The 12,014-nt window shown below is 39.8% G+C and overlaps 1 protein-coding gene across 3 annotated transcripts in view; it reads right to left on the bottom strand.

Annotated features, from left to right (window-relative positions):
- Positions 1–7,278: 7,278 nt before the first annotated feature.
- The window catches only part of LOC124158040 (nidogen-like), a 123,334-nt gene continuing 118,598 nt past the window's right edge, over positions 7,279–12,014 (bottom strand). For all 3 annotated transcript variants that reach the window (XM_046533199.1, XM_046533200.1, XM_046533202.1), the window contains 3 exons: positions 11,600–11,708; positions 10,541–10,659; positions 7,279–7,890 (listed from right to left, as the gene is read on the bottom strand). In XM_046533199.1, coding sequence (XP_046389155.1) covers positions 7,751–7,890; positions 10,541–10,659; positions 11,600–11,708 — 368 coding nt within the window. In that variant the 3' untranslated portion in view covers positions 7,279–7,750. The remainder of the gene's footprint in view (positions 7,891–10,540; positions 10,660–11,599; positions 11,709–12,014) is intronic.

The following is a 12,014-nucleotide window of genomic DNA, read 5'->3' as shown; positions in this document are numbered from 1 at the left end:
AAATAGAATAATTATAACTCAAGTGTCTTGGGCATCAGTTTTTTGAGCCTGCTTCAAATCACAATTTTTAAAGACAAATTGGTTCGTATTGGGAGTGTAAAAATTTTAATATAAGTTTAAGAATAGTTAAGCATTCAAACAAAAATTAATCAAAACAATAACAATTGCGTAGCAATATTTTATGAATTTTTGATTTATTGCGGTCTCCCAGACCGCACGTCACTGGCAGTGTAACAAGAATTGCATGTCACTATTTAAGGGTTAAATAAGTCTAGAGCGAACACCTCTCGTGTTCAAAGTTTGGGCTTTGCTCTCCAGCTGTGGCGCCATGCGCACGACTACATTGGGATTAAGAAAATACAGACCGACATTCCACCACTGCCTTACGGGAAATCGACTCTATAAGCCTCCCCTCAAACAAACAGGAAGCACGCGATGCACTGAGGTGGAGACAGTGAGTCACGGGGAAGGGGGAATCACTTGAAATAAGTTCTTTGGGGAGAGACGTCGTTTTATCTCTAACCGAGCTTATCGCGGGCATCTGTCCGACGGCTTGCGCCTATAGACATACGCCTGTCTTAATGAACGGCGTCGTGGATGCAATTCGGGGCGCAGTTGACCCCACTTTACTCGTGGCCTCACTAAGCGAGTCGCCAATACAATGTCCTGGGAGCCAAGGATCGATCCTGACTAAGAGTGTATGAGCTGGCAATGCACCGGGGCGGGGGCGGCACGACTGCATATCACACAAAACGGGTAAAGTGCACTGGGGGTTGAAAATACGAACTAGCTAAACTGAAGCTGGCAGGATGAGGTGCGCACGGTTTGACCGTCTTGCGAGTATTATTAGTGCTAGGAAAGCAGTGGCGGAGGGGGGAGGGAGCAAAAAATATCTTGAGCTACCTTTAATTTTATCGTGATAAAAAAATAATGAAGTCACATGCAAAGTTTAAGTTACAATTGTGGTTCTGAAATGGTCGGCAATGCGGGCGGACCCTCACAGGGGGACGGGGAGCGCGCGCCCCCACTTGTATCCTCCACTGTAGGGAAGTTTGAAGGCGACTTGACCAAAAAAACGGGAGTTGCCGAAACGTTGTCATTTAATGAGTCCACTGCTTTTATTCCTCAGCTCATCCACCAAATAATTTATGCCTCCCAAATTTTTAAGAGCGTATTTCCAATCGACCGAAAGACAACTCGATCTAAAGATACAGGATGTCCATCAATGAACATGACTATTACAAATCATATAAACCGTACAAAACCAAGAGCACTCTTCGGCTAACGTCCCCTTGGAATACTAGACACTAATACCAAGTTTTCAATCAAAATAGTCATTATTTCTTGCCTAAACCCTTTTTTTTCTCCACCCCTAAATTTCTTTACCTGCCTCCTGGAGTCTCTATCATACTATTTCTTAAAATTTTACCTGCTTAGCTTGGAGTGCTGAGCAAATACCTTTTATGTCCTTGGTCTCAAAGCTTTGAAAGAGTTTCGAGGGCAATTGACGGCTAAACAACATCTGGGCTTGGGATGCATTGAGCTTTAAGTGGGGAATTATGGTACTCCCTTTGCAAATCCCTAAAATCTTTCCCCGATTCATGAATTTTTCTTAAGATTTGTTTCCCTACAGGGAAACAAATAAATGTGGACACATAAATAAATAAACATATATGTGGACACTCTTTTCTACAAGCCCATTACTCTGATGGTAGTGGCAGCTACAAGTCCTCAACTAAATTTCATTTTCTCTTAAGTGTTTTTGACAGTCATAAAACATGAATGGCATGTTGTCAGCAACACATTCATGGGCATACCCACTGAGGGGTAGCTGCCACCTCCCTCCCCCCTTGAATCAAAAATCGCTGAAGTCTTTAAGGAAATCAAGCTGGATTGAATCGAAAGTTTGCAACAATTTTTCTTTTATATTAGTTTAAGACATGTAACCAAAATGTTTTTTTAAGCAAATAATTTAAAAACTAATAACGCACGGTTATCATTGTCTAAAAATTTTGGTTTCATTCACCTTTTCCATGCTAAAATGTAAAATGTTACAGCTTGAACGACCATGGCTTGCCCCCCCCCCCCCCCCAGTTTTGATCTTGGGTACGCCCTTGAATACATTCCCTGGGGATCCCATGCTTTCCAAAAATGTCCTGTAATGCATCTTTGATGGAGTAAGCAGTTTTGCTTGGCAAGGGGAACAACTCCAGCCATTTAGAGTAGTAGTCAACCTCGACAATATAAACAAGAGGGCGATTTTTACTTTATCTGTCACTCCACACCTCTGGCCCAAATTTGTAGCCCAAAAAATGTGAACTACCACTCCTAAGATTACATTTATGCTAAGATTCCATCAAATGTTTTTTCCAGGAGAAATGAATCATTTTGTGATCTTCAGCAGCTCTTCTTCTTTTATTCGGGTGGCAAAATTAGTACATACCAACAGAATGGCAATAAGAAGTCGCTAGTATTTTTCAACTGATTTTCTATGGTAACTTATGATACACTGCAGAGGGCATTAGGCATTCTGCACCTAAAATATTTTCCAATTTTGACCAGCGGTTCCCGCCCTGATAAAAATAAACTCCTCCATTGAGGAGAGGTCTACCCTACATTGAGGGTAAGGTAAGTATAGGTGTACCCTTCCTATACCCTACAGCAAGGGTACACGAAGGGTATTTTAGAACATTGGTGGGTACGCCCTCTCCTTCCTTGAGTGTAGGGGAAGGGTTGGGCCAGCCTCAATGAAGGGTACAGGAAGGGTAGGACTAATATAAAAACTAAAAATCCATAAATTAGCATGAAATTTAAAAAAATCGCTATTAAACAAAATTAAACGAATGGGGATGAGTTGCAACAGTGATTTCTAAAGTTATAGGGCAGAAAAAAATTAGCCATTACGTGGTCTTAAACCCAGGACCTGCATATTGGAGGGTCATAAACTAGTGATTAAACAACCTCGGCTATCGAGGTACTTGATTGGAATAGCTTCTCAACGGAACTTATATGTACTACAAAATCTTAAGATGAGATTCGCACCCAGGCATATGTGGAAGAAAGCTATTTCGTTTCAGAAAATAATATCGGCATTAAAATACCAAACATCACTCTCGCGATGTCTCGTTGTCAGCCACACAAATAGGTTACATCCTAAAACGTGAATGAAAGAACTTCTAAATGAACTTTTTCACACAATTATAGAAACTATTGTGTACAGTGGCGTAGTCAGGAATTTTGTTTGGGGGGGGGGTCCAAAACCAGGTGGGGAAAGTTTTGAAAAACAGGATAGTAAGTATTGGGTTTCAACTTATTCAAACACTTTTCATAATCGAAAAAACTTCAATATTGAAAGAAATATATTTTAAATTCATTATTTTTCAATACTTTGATTTCTTTCATGAAGGAAAATGATTGTGTTTTTATATTTCGGGGGGGCGGAGGGTCCAAACCCCCCGGACCTCACCCCTGGCTACGCCACTGAATATGTATATTATTGTTTTCCTTATGAAAATTTTAAAGATTAGTTGTGTTGCCCGTCTATTTTTACTTTCAAAGACTGCTTACGTTCTTGTACAGAACTCAATACTCTTCAGCAGGTGAAAGTAGCTGAGGAGACATATTCAGGATATGTTTTCCTCGGTTATAAATGCTAAGTCCCAAGGAAGTGTAGACGAAGGATTTTTCTACCCTTCCTTTACCCTTAACGGTGGGTAGAGGAAGGGTTGACAGATGGTAAGGGAAGGAGTTCCAAGGAAGGGTACACGAAGGATTTTTCTCTCCTTCCCTTACCCTTAATGGTGGGTAGAGGAAGGGTAGATGGATGGTAAGGGAAGGAGTTCCAAGGAAGGGTACACGAAGGATTTTTCTACCCTTCCCTTACTCTTAATGGTGGGTAGGGCGTGGGTTGTGCAAGTTATAGTGCTGTTATCAATGGTGTGTAAAATAAATAAATAAATAAATATGAATGGCGATAAGAAGGCGCTGGTATTTTCAGCTGATTTTCTATGGTGAGAAATGATTCATTCGACATTTTACATACTGCGCCAAAAGTATTTTCCAATTTTGACCAGTGGTTCCCGAGATAAGGCCCCAAGAGTGAGCGTCCCCCACCACAGGCAGACACTTTGGGTGGAACGCGGGTTGCATATGCTCAACATTTGTTGATCATTCTCAAGCATCGTAAAACCATAAAATTCTTTAGGTAAACTTTAAACTTCGCCAACATAACCTTGAATGCTATAATGTCACTGTTTATTGCCAAGACGTGCTAGTATTTGGGCTTAGTGATTTATTCTCCATAGGTTTTGAAATATTTAAAACAGAGGAACATTAGTGTCCAAAGACTTCCCGATCGTCGCGTCGAAGACACTTTTTAAAAGCAGACTTTATGTGTAGTGCCGGCATAGTAAAATTTGGAAATGGAAACTGTAAATGCTGATCAAATACTCTTTATTGGTCATTATGAGAATCATATAGTTGGCTATAAGTTGCAATTCAATGGACTGGTGCTAAAGTTTCTTTTCTATAACTTTCTAAAGGTATTTTTTTAAATTTGCGATTTTGTTCTAGGCTTCCATAGATAGAAAAGGAAGTTTTTTTTGGGAGAAAATTCGAAAATTTCAGCTCAGCATCAGGAAGTTGGAAATTCTTTACCATTAGTGGCAGTTATTGCAAAAGTCAAGACAAAGAACTCAGTCGCAAATGGAAAAACAATTGAAATTCCAGCCAGCCCTTTATGGTCTGCTCAATATTGTCAATATGTACACCAATGTCGATGGTTAAAAAAAGATACCTCTTGAATAATATGCTTGGATAGTATAACTCTTTAAGACGTAGAGAAAGGAAGGCTATCTTGTGACTCTAACAAGAGGAATTATGACTGTGATGATCTAAATACGACGGTATGAAAGATAAGAATTTGTTTTTATTTAAACCTGACGTATAACAATTCACAATACTGAACAGTTTTTGTTAAAATACAATTATAATATACCTAAATTGCTGTTAGTTACTCTTATTCTTATAAATTTTGAAAATTTTTCCTAAATATAGTTCAACATCTTCAGAGGACAGCAGTGATGAGTCTAATGTGTCCAAATGTTTTTGAGGAAGAGCGGAGAACATTGCCACCAGTTCTTCCTTCAGTCCGACAGTACAGCGGGCTCGAAGAGACCTGATCACTATGAGATTTGTTGCAGTTATAAATGAAAAGTGAGGGACAGGGAAGCTGTTCACATTTTGATAGCAGCTGCTGAAGCATTTCATCAAAATATTGACGAATTTTTCATAGATCTTTCATCTATCCATCACGGTCGTGAGCGTTTACGGTAAGAGGTATTAGAGGAGCTGGAATCAGTTATCATAAGCTTGGATGGAAAATTTCTTCCAGCGTTGATGGGCAAAGAACTGGTGAATAGGCTTACTGTCATAGCCACCAGTCCAGGAGCTAACCATCTACTTGGGGTTACAATTTCATAATCAGGCAGTGGAAAATATCTAGCCGTTGCCATGTATCAGATGCTGAAGGAGTGTAACCTACATGAAAATGTTCAAGGATTCTACTGCAATACTACTGCGACCAACATTGGGAGACTCAGTTGCACCTGCGCCTTATTAGAGCAGCCTCTCAAAAAGGATAATTTGCTTCTACCATGCCGGCACTACTTATAAAAGCTGGTTTTAAAAAAAGTCTTCGACCCGAACATGGGGAAGTCTTCGGACACTTTTTACGATGATTGAGTATGATCAACTAATGTTGAGCATATGCAACCCGCGTTCCACCCAAAATGTGTACCTGGGGTGGCGCGCTCACTCTTGGGGTCGTGTCTCGCCCTGATAAAAATAAACTCCACCATGGTGGGTAAAGGAAGGGTAGTAGCCTTCATGGTGGGTAGTTACCCTTGCACAACCCACGCCCTACCCACCATTAAGAGTAAGGGAAGGGTAGAAAAATCCTTTGTGTACCCTTCCTTGGAACTCCTTCCCTTACCATCTGTCAACCCTTCCTCTACCCCCTGTTAAGGGTAAGGGAAGGGTAGAAAAATCCTTCGTGTACCATTCTTTGGAAGTCCTTCGTAGTCCTTTGGAAGTGCTACGTAGTTACTATCCCACGGCACTGAGGTTCTCCTGGTGGGGGAATCGGGGATTTTCGGATTTTTTCGCCCGATCATTTTCGCTTCCTCACGTCTAACTCGTTTCACTCCTCTAATCCACAAATTTGATGTAATTCTTTAACTTGCCTAAAACGGCGCTTCATGCACTAAACGACTACAGTTCTCTACATTTTTCCGAGTCAACTACCAACGACGTGCGTGCGACAGTGTATGACGCGAAATTCAAAGTATTCGAGGTATTCGAGACGGTACCTTTAGCGTAACTATTCGAGATCTCAAATATCGAATACTTTTTAGTATTCGAGTATTTGCGGAAACTATTCGCACATCTCTACTTTTTACCTTGAAAAATATTATAATTTGAGCCTGCTTATTATAGTTTCAGTATCCCTCTTAACTATTCTTCTCATTTCAACCGTCTTTCAATCCCACTTGCACTATGTATAGTGTTTGCCATGGCTACCCCTTCACCCCTCATCCCCAGCCCCCTCTATTTGTCTTATGTGTAAATATTTTGATCTTTTTTTACCAACAAAATGTTCTGTTTTAACCTCCTCACAGTCTTATTTCCTCCTCGCACAAATGCTTATTTTTATTTATACCGCTGTCGAGTTTCATGTCCCTTCTCGAGGAACAGCCACCCTCTTTCCCTTGACAACCGCTGATCCCTCGACAATAGGCTTCCCAAATTAGGCACACCCAACAGCCGCACCCTAAGCCAAGCCTTTACATACTCACCCCTCTGCCCCTCTTATTTTAAATTAATGGGTAAACTTGGAACAAATAATTTGATTTCGTTACCAGATAAAGAAAAAAGCCAAAAGAAACATAGGAAAAGATAGAATGGAAGATCCGAAACTAAATCCACTTTATACTACAAAACAATTGAACCTTTTCAGATTGGTAGTTTTATCCATACCTTTTCATACCTTTTTGCCAATGTACTTCTTCAGATTCAGACCTTTAAGTGCATGCTGTCCGAAACTTCTGAATTTCATACTTTAAAGTGTTTATTTTTGTATTGGATCACATCTCCGGTAGCAGCTTCCAACAGCCCAATGAAAATGCTGTTGAGGCATGAAATTAACATTTTAGAAACTTGATAGATTAAGGGAGCACAGACGAGTCCCATTTTTAGAATAGTAATTACATATGCAACGAATACAACATTATTGTTTATTGATTCATAATACCATCATTATTGTTATGACACACTTACTCATTCTCAAAACACATAAACGGCAACAAATAAGAATTCCAAGCACATAGATAGAGACTGGTTCCCTTATACATGTGCAACTGCTGAGGTCAGGACTTTCACACAATTGTAAAAACTATAACATCAAATGCTCCTCTTATGACTATCACTATGAATTAAATACCTGTTATGAAAACTTTTTAATGTAATCTGTGATTAATTCAAAAGCTACTCCAACTCAAAACACAACAAGACCCAATATGTTGCACTCCACTTCCAATTGAGTGATAACATCATTCTTAAATATGCAAATTGGTGGGAGCAAATGGACAAATGATGCTTCACTAAATACTTCACCAAATCAAATTATTTTCACTCCTGCTAAGCCTTTTACAGATCTGTTTTTGGATGTTTGGAGTCCATTCGCACTTCACTCTCACTGCACAACATCGTTACATGATGGAGTCACCTCACCGTACTTCAAGCCGCACACGCAGCTCCTGCCACCCCGACCATTTGGCATGCAGAGGTGGCCATCTGGGCAAGGGGACGTGTTGTACTGGCATAAATTGTACACTGAAACAGGGAACATTGGCACTCATGACAATCCATGGGAAGACATTCACTAAGCAAGATCAAACGTGAGGAATCCACCACAAAATAAATAATCAATGGAGTTGGCCCTATAAGGTTTAACACTCATATTTGAAACAAGCAAAATAATTACAGATGAGAAAAACTCAATCTAACCTTTAAAGAAAACAGGATATTTCTCAAGATTACAAGTAATACTTTCATTTCATTTGACCAATGGGAACGACATGCCCAAAACATGGCACACACACTTCAACCTAAAGGTTGGTTGGTTGGGAGAGGCTAGGGCATACTCCATGTGGATGCAAAACTGTCTCATTCAGGGTGGGGGGGAGGGGTTTGGGGCGGGTTGACTGCTTGCTGCGTCCTGGGGAAAAATTCTGTCTCTTTTTGAGAGAGCAGAGGAATTGGGTGGACTGTAAAATTCTACTGTAAATCCTACCCATGGAATCTGCACGTAGGTTGGAGAAGAAGCATTACTGCAAGTTCCTGGAATATACGAATCAGGATACGGTTGGCGGTTGAGTCCCTGCCTTTCGAACGGCAATTAGCGTTACTTCTGAAAATTTTGTCCTTTTGTATGAATTTCTAATGCTCTCCAGCTCTCTATACCTCCAATGCAACTAGAGAAGATTCCACCATAATGCGCTTTCGTTTGCAGATTTTTTTGCATGCATATCAGTAGCGAGTTGAGGGAAAAAGTAAGAAGTCGAGAAATATATCAAGAGAAGAGAATCGTCGCGGTTCAAATAGCTCTAGGGAATATTGAAGATCAGTCTGGAAGTGAATCGTAAACATCAGTTCAAGGAAATTCAGACCAATCTATCAACATCTACGTGTGATGGAAGCGACGAAGTCCAAGATAGTGAATCCGATGGCGACTTTGGCGTGATAGCAAATGCACAGCTCTATCCAACAAAATGCAGCTGTCCTTTTATGAGGTAAATTCCAAATAAACCAGACAAATTTGGAATCGAGTACTGGGTTTTGACAGATGTGAAATGAAATTACAGCCTAAATTAATTTCCATATTGTAGCAAATATGATGATTGGCCATCAAATCAAGCATTGGGGAAATAAATAGTTACTACAGTGACCGTAACATACAAGAATTCAGGAATAAATGTAACTTGTAACAATTATTTTCCATCCATCCAGCTGGTAGGAAGTCATAAAAAAATGGAAAACTTCTCTTGCATGGACGATCTGAAAAAAAAACAGGCGTGACGCACAAATATCCATGACCCATAAAATAGCCATGTAATCCATTCAACGCGAGTGTTCAAAAATACCTTAGGCCATACTCTTACATAGAATCAGGAAAACTAGAACAATAATGTACTTTCACTCAGCAGCATGATCTCAGACGACACCATTTCCAAAACGAATAAAAGAATACCAGAGACCATCCTATTTCATAATAAAAACAAAGCGGGAGTAGATATGATGGATACAATGTATCAATTTATTTACATGTCTCCAAATCCAACAGCCATATCTCCATGGGCACAAAAAAGAAAAAGGTGCCAAATACCATCAAATTGAATCATTGCACCAATTTCCTTTCCATTTTCCAAATTCCTTTACATGTGCAAATGGCTGGTGTCCTAACACCCCCTGCCAAACGCTTTTAAGCGGCTTGCGGGTTAGTGCGTAGATTTAGATGTAGATGAATAAATCGTCCAATGAACGCATTCAGGGCAAAAAATATTTTGTGGAAACAGCGCTGAAAAAATACTGTCTGTCTGAGATTTACAGCAAAGTAATAAGTTATTAAAATTTTAATGCAAATTTTGTAAACCCAATACCCCTATTGTTTAAACATGTAACACAACTTTTGTATTGAGTGTATGTATTTTTATTATTTGATTTGCAATCGACTACTACAAACGGTTTAATTCACGATTCTTTAAAATAATTGTTATTAACTTTTGACGATGGAAATAATATTTAATAAGGTTAAATAGTGTTTTTAATGAACTGATTCAACAATTATTACGGTTAAACTGAATATTGGTTGAAAATTAGGCGTTTTATTCCAAAATACATTTTAGGGGTCAAATGACCCCTAGCCGTCCTTCTAGGTAGGGCGAAACTCCCGTCTTCCTAGTGTTAATCAACTATGATGGGATAAGATTGCAGCAGAGAGCGGAATTGACAATAAAAGCAGAAGAATGAGCTACAAAGAGCACGAGAAGAAAAGGTGCTGATTCACTGTTCCCCATCACAAGTGTACCCTGCGCATAGTAGAAAAAATAATGCAACAATACAACAGCGATGAATGAAATGGATACAATTGGCTGTACCTAAAACAACAACTCAACCATAGTTGCATCCTGATTGCAACCCTAATATTGACATTTTTTTAAACTTCAATTCAAAAGAAATTACTTTTGAAATTTCAAAGTATTATAAGAGAACAAGTATTATATGAGAACACATTATGTATCACTTCACTTGAAGATGTATATGTTTACTAAATTCCTGTTTTACAGAGAGGGTATTCCATACCCTCTAATGGCGAGTCTGGTGCTTCTAGACACGCCCATGCACTCAACTGAATTCAAATGAGAAAGCAAAAAAAACCGAAAACATTCATTCGTTAGAGGCAAAAAAGAAATGGGATACATACATCGTGTGCATTCTTGAGGCACAGCCACCACATCATACAGATTGCCACTTCCACCCAAAGGCACAACTAATGGTTTGTTGGGCTCACCGTTAGGTCTCTTAGCACTCTCAACCTTCTGACTGTAGGAAAAAATTATAATTAACATTATTTACAAGTCATTTCATTAATTTAAATTTAGGTCTTATTCATTTTGGGGAGATGGACATATTGAAACAGATAAAATATATCCATAGGTTGTAGCTGTCTGGAGGATTAAGCAGAAAACATAGGCACCCAGTCAACACACCATTTATGGCCACAGTGAGGCCAAATTGTGGGTCGCCTGTGGCAACTATGGCTTTGGCTACCACAGCTTGCCATATTATGGCCAGACTGTGGTTGTCGTGCGGCAAGCCATAGTTTGGCTTGCCAAACAGGCGCAACTATGGCCACACTGTGGATCGTCTCAGGAAGGCCAGAGATTGGCAAACCAAACATTTGTAAACATAAGTATATTATGGTTGCTATTGATACAGGTTAGTTGGTAAGTTATTAAAATGGAAGTTGATTGATTCAATTGATATAAAGAAAGTGTATTGTCCACACTAAAGCCACATTATGGCGAGCCACACTTTGGCCACACCGTGGCTGGGGGTCAAAACCACTATGGGGCCACAATGGCAACCCACCAGGACCACAGCACGGCCACATTGTGGCCACAATTGTTGTGTTGACTGCATGCAGTGTGGTCGAGGAAATCATAAATGTTAGAAGAAGCAAAAAAGAAGGGAGGGAACCTCCATCTCCTCCACCCCTTTACCCCCTCCTATTTTTCCTTGATCGGGAAAGAGCAAATCAAAGGCCAAACCATTATGAGGCCAGTTAAACCTTAGATCATCTACAATGATGAAAAATGCTGTTTACTATTATGTATCATTATCTTCATGTATCACTTTAGTTTTTCTCCATTTGACGATTTCTATGTTACTTGCTAACCAACAGAAATAAAATCATTATTTTTATACGCAGGTATTGTCATTATTGCTAAATGGATCTAACATGACAAATGCAGGTACTCACGTAGTCCAGTCCGTCCAGTAGTAGTTGGCTGAAGAGATCGTCAAGCCAAATGGGTAACTGCAATTGGATGCCACAGTTCTCCTAATAGAGGAATGCAATCCCATGCACTCTGAAATAAATGATAGTATGCACGTGATCAGCAATAGCTCAAGTAACAGAAAACTGATTGTGCTTCAAATCATAATCATTTTGAAAAGGTCTCTTGGATAGAGGATTAATTGGTTAACTCAGAGGTCACTCTGTCAGAAAGGCTGGTTGGTATGCATAGAGGCAAGGGTAGAGCTCACCCCAGGTTGAGCCAAATGCACATGAATTTCAGGATGGGGGGTCTGCTTCTTTTCCTGGGCACCTCAATGATGTACGATTGAGGGAATGTGAGCGATGCCTGGGATTTGAACCCAGGAGCCTGTGTTCG

Source organism: Ischnura elegans, chromosome 4 (genome assembly GCF_921293095.1).
Source record: "Ischnura elegans chromosome 4, ioIscEleg1.1, whole genome shotgun sequence".
NCBI classification, from domain to species: Eukaryota; Metazoa; Arthropoda; class Insecta; order Odonata; family Coenagrionidae; genus Ischnura; species Ischnura elegans.
The sequence above is the reverse complement of the archived record's forward strand: the minus strand, read 5'-3'. Positions and strand labels throughout refer to the sequence as shown.